This window comes from Crinia signifera, chromosome 6, assembly GCF_055691185.1.
Source record: "Crinia signifera chromosome 6, ASM5569118v1, whole genome shotgun sequence".
NCBI lineage: Eukaryota > Metazoa > Chordata > Amphibia > Anura > Myobatrachidae > Crinia > Crinia signifera.
In genome coordinates, this window is record NC_139222.1 from 214,236,263 (window position 1) to 214,244,382 (window position 8,120).

Consider the following 8,120-nt stretch of genomic DNA (forward strand, 5'->3'; position numbering starts at 1 on the left):
TATAATGGCACTTCCTAGTTCCTATAAAGACAAATAACACTGTTCTCCTTCATTATATAAATGTCTCTTTTTACACACAACCGAAGTGCTGGCAAAAGTCCATGAACTGATTATCATCTTCATATGGGTACCTAGTCTTGGCCATTGGTTATCATTGTGTATATTTACCTTACATACCATCCAGAGCAGGCCATAGCTGCGTCCCCATAGTGGAAGTAGCAAATGTAACACGGATAACAAATATTATATCTGCTTTCTGTTACCTCGCTGTAGTAAATGCTTTTGTGGTGGACATATAGAGAGACAGGAGTGTATTTATGTCATGAATATAATGTCTGACTGCTATAATATATTTCTGATTATAATATGCCCTATTCCTGAGATCAGAAGTCACAGGAGTGTTGGGAGTGGGGAATGTCAGCACCAATAAAGTCATTTAATATAATAGTTATATTGCTTTATGTATTACTTCAAGTAAATAAAAATCAAATTAATTCTAAATCAATATAAGGATATACTGTAATATCTTAATGCTGTTACTGTATGTACAAGGAAACCACAAAATATATCCTTATCTGTTGGTACAGTAGCCATGGTAAAACATACCCTTTCCATGCCAGAGAATGACAAGCATAACCATATGTCACGTCTCGCTCACGGCTGTAACTAGGGTGTTGGAGAGTGTGGGAGGAACTTATTATCTGTTTTAATTACTTTCACTTATAGGACCCCTCCTGTTTGAAGACTGGCATTTCCTGACTGCCCGTCTCCTTCTGCCTACCCCATCTGCCGCTAATACCTATACATTATTCATGAAGTTAGCTTGAGCCACTGTCCTGTAATACAACATTTTAAGATGCTGGCATACCCAGGTTTCTAACAGATCACCTGTGACATAGCAGTCAGATACTATATTCATGAGCAATCTGACCCTGCATAAAAAGCTCAAGAATTCTAAGTATTTGATTCTAACATGTTCCTTGTGTCCCTAGTGCAAAAAACGGGGGGGGGGGGGGGGGGGGGGGGGGCATCAACTCTCTTTCTGGCACAGGGCACCAAAAAAGTCTAGATAGTACCTGTTGTTTTTAGTTCCTTTATTCTTCTCTATGTGATATGTTTACTGAGGTCTAGGATTAAAATCTCAATAAGATTGAAGAATTTTCCTGGGAGGCTTGAATTCCCCTCAATTTACTTACTGTATAATCTCAGAACATCTGTTACCTTGCTCAGAAACCACACATGTGCCAGTAGCACATAGCACAGGACACAGCAGTTTACAGAAGAAGATGAGGGGCGAAATGTAATAGGGTGCGATTTTTAATTTAATAGGTTGAAAATCGCGGTAAAAAATTGCACTTTTTACCGCGAAATCGCACTTTTGGAAGTTGCGATTTTTAGTCACATTTCAAATCGCATCCAGATGTTTTCCCATTATAAAGTATACAACTCGCAAATGTAATAGGGTGCGATTTTTGGTAAACGTTACCAAAAATCGCAAAAAAAATAGACCAGGTTCTGACAGGCGAATTTGACAGAACCATGCACAGATCATTGAGATCTGTGCATGGTCCTGTTAATAAAAATGTGTAAAAGTGTTTTTATAAAAAAAAAACGGCGTGGGGTCCCCCCTCCTAAGCATAACCAGCCCCGGGCTCATTGAGCCGGACCTGGTTCCAAAAATACGGGGGGACAAAAAGCATAGGGGTCCCCCGTATTTCTGAAACCAGCCCCGGACTCTTGGACCGGTCCTGGTTCCAAAAATACGGGGGACAAAAAATCTGGGGGTCCCCCGTATTTTGAAACCAGCACCGGGCTCCAACAGCCCGCAGTGTCATGCCACAGCCGGGGGACACTTTTTATACAAGGTCCCCCGGCCAAAACATGAGCACCATGGCTGGTCAGCCTTGGACGGGGTACCTGGAGGAGTGGGGACCCCCCCCAATAAAGGGGTCCCCCCCCCCCCAGGCTTCACCCGTCCAGGGCTGAAGCCCGGGGCTGTCACCGGCGTCCGTGGCCAGTGGACGCCGGCCTGATAGGGTTAAATCGATCATACGTTACATTGCTTTATACCGGAGAACTACAAGTGCCAGCAGACCTCCCCCGCATGCTGGGACTTGGAGAACCACAAGTCCCAGCATGCGGGGCATTAATGGGCCCGCTGGGACTTGTAGTCCACCTGTAAAAAGAATGTTTATAAAAAACACACACACAGAGAAGTAAAAGTTTATTACACACACACACCTCACTTTTACACCAGCGTTACTTACCATTCCTGGATCCAGCGCTGGTCTGGCTGCTTCACAGCCGGCTCCCCCCGCACTGACAGGCAGCGGGGAGAACCGGCTTTCTCCGTTGCCTCTAACAGCTTCTGTAGCGCTGTTCCAGCGCTACAGAGGCTGAGAGCGCGATTGGCCGATACGTCTCCATGGAGACGCATAGCTCAGTTCTGATTGGCTGGGCTATGCGTCTCCATGGAGACGCATAGCTCAGCCAATCGTGCTCTCAGCCTCTGTAGCACTGGGACAGCGCTACAGAAGCTGTTAGAGGCAACGGAGAAAGCCGGTTCTCCCCGCTGCCTGGTGTAAAAGTGAGGTGTGTGTGTAATAAACTTTTACTTCTCTGTGTGTGTGTTTTTTATAAACATTCTTTTTACAGGTGGACTACAAGTCCCAGCGGGCCCATTAATGCCCCGTATGCTGGGACTTGTGGTTCTCCAAGTCCCAGCATGCGGGGGAGGTCTGCTGGCACTTGTAGTTCTCCGGTATAAAGCAATGTAACGTATGATCGATTTAACCCTATCAGGCCGGCGTCCACTGGCCACGGACGCAGGTGACAGCCCCGGGCTTCAGCCCTGGACGGGTGAAGCCTGGGGGGGGGACCCCTTTATTGGGGGGGGTCCCCACTCCTCCAGGTACCCCGTCCAAGGCTGACCAGCCACGGTGCTCATGTTTTGGCCGGGGGACCTTGTATAAAAAGTGTCCCCCAGCTGTGGCATGACACCGCGGGCTGTTGGAGCCCGGTGCTGGTTTCAAAATACGGGGGACCCCCAGATTTTTTGTCCCCCGTATTTTTGGAACCAGGACTGGTCCAAGAGTCCGGGGCTGGTTTCAGAAATACGGGGGACCCCTATGCTTTTTGTCCCTCGTATTTTTGGAACCAGGTCCGGCTCAATGAGCCCGGGGCTGGTTATGCTTAGGAGGGGGGACCCCACGCCGTTTTTTTTTTAAACTTTTTTTTTTTTGCACAAAATCGCATTTATGAAAATGCGCACATTTTAATGACTGAAAATGCGCACATTTTCATGACTAAAAATCGGCCGAAATCGCGGCAAATCGCATTTTTTGCCGCAAATTCGCATCTCATTACATATGCGAATTCGCGGCAAAAAATGCGATTTTTAAAGGTGCGATTTGGTGCGATTTTTTTTTAGTCTAAAAAATCGCACCCTATTACATTTCGCCCGAGAGGTGCCAAATTACTAATCAGTGACCTATGAAATTCCTATTCATAATAATGCAGTACAAGTCCCAATTCCTTTATATTAGAATAGAATTGCAGATGCTCCATTCTGACTGCCATTTTGTTCTCTCCCAACAGTGAATATTTTAACAGCCGTGGCCCTCTCAAAGCTCGCCACCAGGACTAAGAAATCTTCATACTGCTACCTCTTGGCTCTCACCGCTTCTGACATTCTCACCCAGATATTTATCATCTTCGTAGGCTTTATTTTGCAGACTGCCATCCTCCATCGCAAAGTGCCCAATGCTTTCATTCACATGGTAAGTGTCCTTGAGTTCTCCTCAAACCATGCCTCCATATGGATCACTGTCATCCTCACAATGGACCGATATGTAGCCCTGTGTCTTCCCCTGCAGTATCGCTCACTTTCCTATCCAGCCCGCACACGTAGGATCATTGTCTGTGTCTTTCTGGCATCATTTGTGACTGGAATTCCCTTCTATTGGTGGAGTGATGTTTGGAGGGACCCCCGAGCACCAGGACTGCTAGACCGTGTCCTCAAATGGGTCCATTGCTTTATCATTTATTTCATTCCCTGCACCATATTCCTCTTCACAAACTCTGTAATCATTGTCAGGCTTAGAAGGAAGTCCGAGTCCAAGAGGTACAGGCTTCGCATCGGCAAGACCACAGCAATCCTCATGGCCATCACAACTGTCTTTGCCTTACTATGGGCTCCCAGAACTATTGTAATCATCATCCACATGTACGTGTCCTCTGTCCACAAGGACTGGAAGGTTCACCTAGCAATGGATATTGGGAATATGTTAGCTCTTCTGAACACAGCTGTCAACTTCTTCCTCTATTGTTTTGTAAGTCAGAGATTTCGGGACATGGTTAGAGAGATCCTTGGAATGCAAAGATCTTGCAACTTGACGGAGGGGAAAAAATCCCATAGTGATAATTTTTCTGACTCTTTGAAGCCCATGGAGATCCCACAAGCAACAGCTATATAAGTCTAGTGACACAGCATACGTACCCTTTATATTCTACCATACACGTGCATTGCATTGTCCTGTAATGATTGCATAGAAAGATATGGCAGCAAAATAAACATGCATGAAATAGGCGTGTTTGAATTCATAAATAAAAGTGTGTGTTCCATCTCAAGCTCTCCTGCAATGTGTTTTTTTTTTATAAAATAATCATTAACTTATTACAAATAATAAAAACAGTACAGTGTACTAACTATAAGGCATGCAGCGGCTGGATATGAGAGATGTCAGATTTCAAAGGGTCTGGTTAAGGAGCAGTGGTGTAAGTTTGTTCCAGGTGCCCGGAGGCAAGATATATATTGGTGCCCCCACAAACACACACATACACAAACACACACCCCTATATAACCTTATATAAAATATATATTTCTTTATAGATAGATAGATCAGCCAAACGGAATGCTTGAATCGCTCTGTTGGGCATCTTCTATTGGCTGCCAGTGTGCAAAATACTTGAATTCTGCCCCCTAGAGGTGAGGAGCAGCTTTAGACTTTTATTATATATAAACTCTGTAACTGGGCACTGCATATCCCATATGGCGCTATAAGAAATAAATATATATATGATATAACCACTAGAGGGAGTATTACACACAGATTTTGTATGCAGAAGCAGCAATTTACTAGTAACTATAACATGATACTTGAACAAGTGCAACAGCAAGATTGCTTTGTGCTTGCATTTTCTGTTTAAAGTAACATAATTCACCAAGAAATAATTGTACTATTATGTATAATTTTAAATGGAAGGGCACATTTTTAAACTCATTTTAAGGGAAATCCCCTTGAAAACGGATTGTTTACCAGGAGAGTGAGCACTCACTTGCACATGGGGATGCGGTCATTTGATCTACAGCATGATGGTCGACAGTCATTAGGTCGACGCCATTGGGTCGACATGGTAAAAGGTCGACATGGGTCTAGGTCGAAAGGTCATTAGTTCGACAGGTCGTTAGTTCGACATGTCATTAGTTTGACAGTGTCTAGGTCGACAGTGAAAATGTCGACATGGGGTTTTTCACTGTTTTTTGAGTCGACATGTGCCGACAGGTGGTATTTCATGCCCTACCATCCTCTAGGGCGAGGTGGGAGAACAAAATAGTGTGCCGAGCGTAGCGAGGCACCGTGCCCAATGCATTGCGAGCACGAAGGGATGTGGTGCACTTTAAACTGTGTCAATGTCGACTGTGAAAATCCCCATGTCGACATTTTGACTGACGACCATTTTGACTGACGACCTAGACATTGTCGAACTAACGACCTGTCGAACTAACGACCTGTCGAACAAATGATCCCGACCCTTGCACATGCGTAGTCTGATGACCGTAAGTAGGCGCTGGAGACCTGAAGCACATAAAGGCCCTTATTCTGATCGGTGCGGATATATCCGCGTGCGTTCGGCCCGCCGATGTTTTGTGTCTGCGCATGTGCAGAGGCGTCTCTGCGCATGTGCGAGCGGGGCGTACGGCCAAATCCCGCATGATATGTGAACACTCCGAACAGGGGGTGGAGAGGGGCGTGAAGGGCTATTTGGGGTTTATTACCATATGCGTACGCCCCGCGTTTCATGGGAGTTCCCATGAAAACGCTGGGCGTACGTATGGTAATGCGGCCGTGACGCACGTGTAGGGGGCGGACATATGACATCGCCGGATGTCAGCTGCCCGTCCAGATCCCTGCTTTTGCACGGAAAAATGTCCATGTGGTCTGAGGTTGCGGGTGCTGGTGGAGCACACGGTCCTGCATTCGATGGTCCGCGACCATCGAATGATGGGGGAGGTTCCCTTAGATGGAGGAGGCGTATTCCGTGAAAAATACACGTGCGGTCCGTTCGGACAGCTTCTTACCGCATACGGACGGAGTTGGCGATCCGTATGGAAGGCGGGGTTTCGCACGCACGGTCCTGGCCGCATAATCGGCTCCGGCCGCACCGATCAGAATAAGGGCCAAAGTGACCATTATTAGTGGTCACCTTACTTTTTCACCTTACTTTTACACACTACATGTATGGGCTCCTATCCTTTTTTTCCCCATGTATCCTGTCAGTACATAACTTGTTATTGCCACAAAAAGAAAATATTTTTAAATGATCTTATACCTGATAATTCATAAATATGTCCCTTAAATGTCTCCAAACAATATTTTAAAACAAGTGACATCACTGAAACCAAAGGCAAATTTATACTAGATTTATCATTGTATGTCATGCCTCAGTGATGTCATTTGTTCCTAGTGACTTGTCTGCCTTCGACGTATGTCGATAATAGATACACTTTTGTGTCATCGTCATAATCAAATCTAAAAAGCAAAACATACTGGCATAGGAGTAGTCCTAATTTCTAGACTACAAAGTCATGCGTGTCATGCTCCACTTAACAGGCGTGTCTAGTACCATATATAGGCCCTTATTCTGGTTGGTGCGGTAATATCCGCGTGCGTTCGTACCGCCGATGTTTTGTGTCTGCGCATGTGCAGAGGCGTCTCTGCGCATGTGCGAGCGGGGCGTACGGCCAAATTCCGCATGAAATGTGAACACTCCGAACAGGGGGTGAAGAGGGGCGTGAAGGGCTATTTGGGCTCATTACCATATGCGTACGCCCCGCGTTTCATGGGCGTTCCCATGCAAACGCTGGGCGTACGTATGGTAATGCGGCCGTGACGCACGTGAAGGGGGCGGACATATGACATCGCCGGATGTCAGCTGCCCGCCCAGATCTATGCTTTTGCACGGAAAAATGTCTGTGTGGTCTGAGGTTGCGGGAGCTGGTGGACCACTCGGTCCTGCATTCGATGGTCTGCGACCATCGAATGATGGGGGAGGTTCCCTGAGATGGAGGCGGCGTATACAATGAAAAATACACGTGCGGTCCGTTCGGCCAGCTTCTTACCGCGTACGGACGGAGTTGGCGATCCGTATGGAAGGCGGGGTTTCGCACGCACGGTCCTGGCCGCATATTCGGATCCGGCCGCACCGATCAGAATAAGGGCCATAGAGAGATTGTAAACATGGCACCTGGAAGCGTGGGTGTGTACTGCTACATCTGAGAGGAATCTTTTTAAATGACTTATATCCAAATGTAGATGAGCCCCAGAGCAGTCAGTAAGAGCTACTATACTTGCTAAAGTGCCAGGAAATGGTGCTGATGATTCAATGTAAATGTATCTGTCTCTCATTCCTTTTCCCCAAAAAAATGTAACAGTATAATGTGGGCTAGGTGCCAAGAGGGAGATTTGTAGACTAATGAGGGAGCAAGGGAGATTGATGCTGTTTCAGGGAGTCTCCTGCAGTATGCAGGAGGGTAGGCAACTATGCTGTCGACATTATGTCAACAGTGAACATGTAGTGAGAAATATTCCAATTTTACAATGGGCACATTAGGATGTTTCCATTAAAAATATGAGAATAATAAAACATGTTCTCTCTGCTGAAAATAACTGTTACCCCCATATCCCAAGTCTTTCGTTAAGTAGAAATGTCCTTTGTCCCTTTTAAGTCCTGAAACATAAATTAAAAAATTATTTGTTTTAAAATCTGTTTATGGAAACTAAAACCAGACATTTTTATATTTGTTCCGATAAAAGCAATATTTTATGATAGTCTATTAA

At 45.7% G+C, this 8,120-nt stretch overlaps 1 protein-coding gene across 2 annotated transcripts in view; it reads left to right on the forward strand.

Annotated features, from left to right (window-relative positions):
* LOC146007205 (G protein-coupled receptor 142-like) overlaps positions 1–4,601 on the forward strand; it is a 49,072-nt gene extending 44,471 nt beyond the window's left edge. For both annotated transcript variants that reach the window (XM_083145563.1, XM_083145564.1), the window contains one exon: positions 3,598–4,601. In XM_083145563.1, coding sequence (XP_083001689.1) covers positions 3,598–4,475 — 878 coding nt within the window. In that variant the 3' untranslated portion in view covers positions 4,476–4,601. The remainder of the gene's footprint in view (positions 1–3,597) is intronic.
* Positions 4,602–8,120: the final 3,519 nt, after the last annotated feature.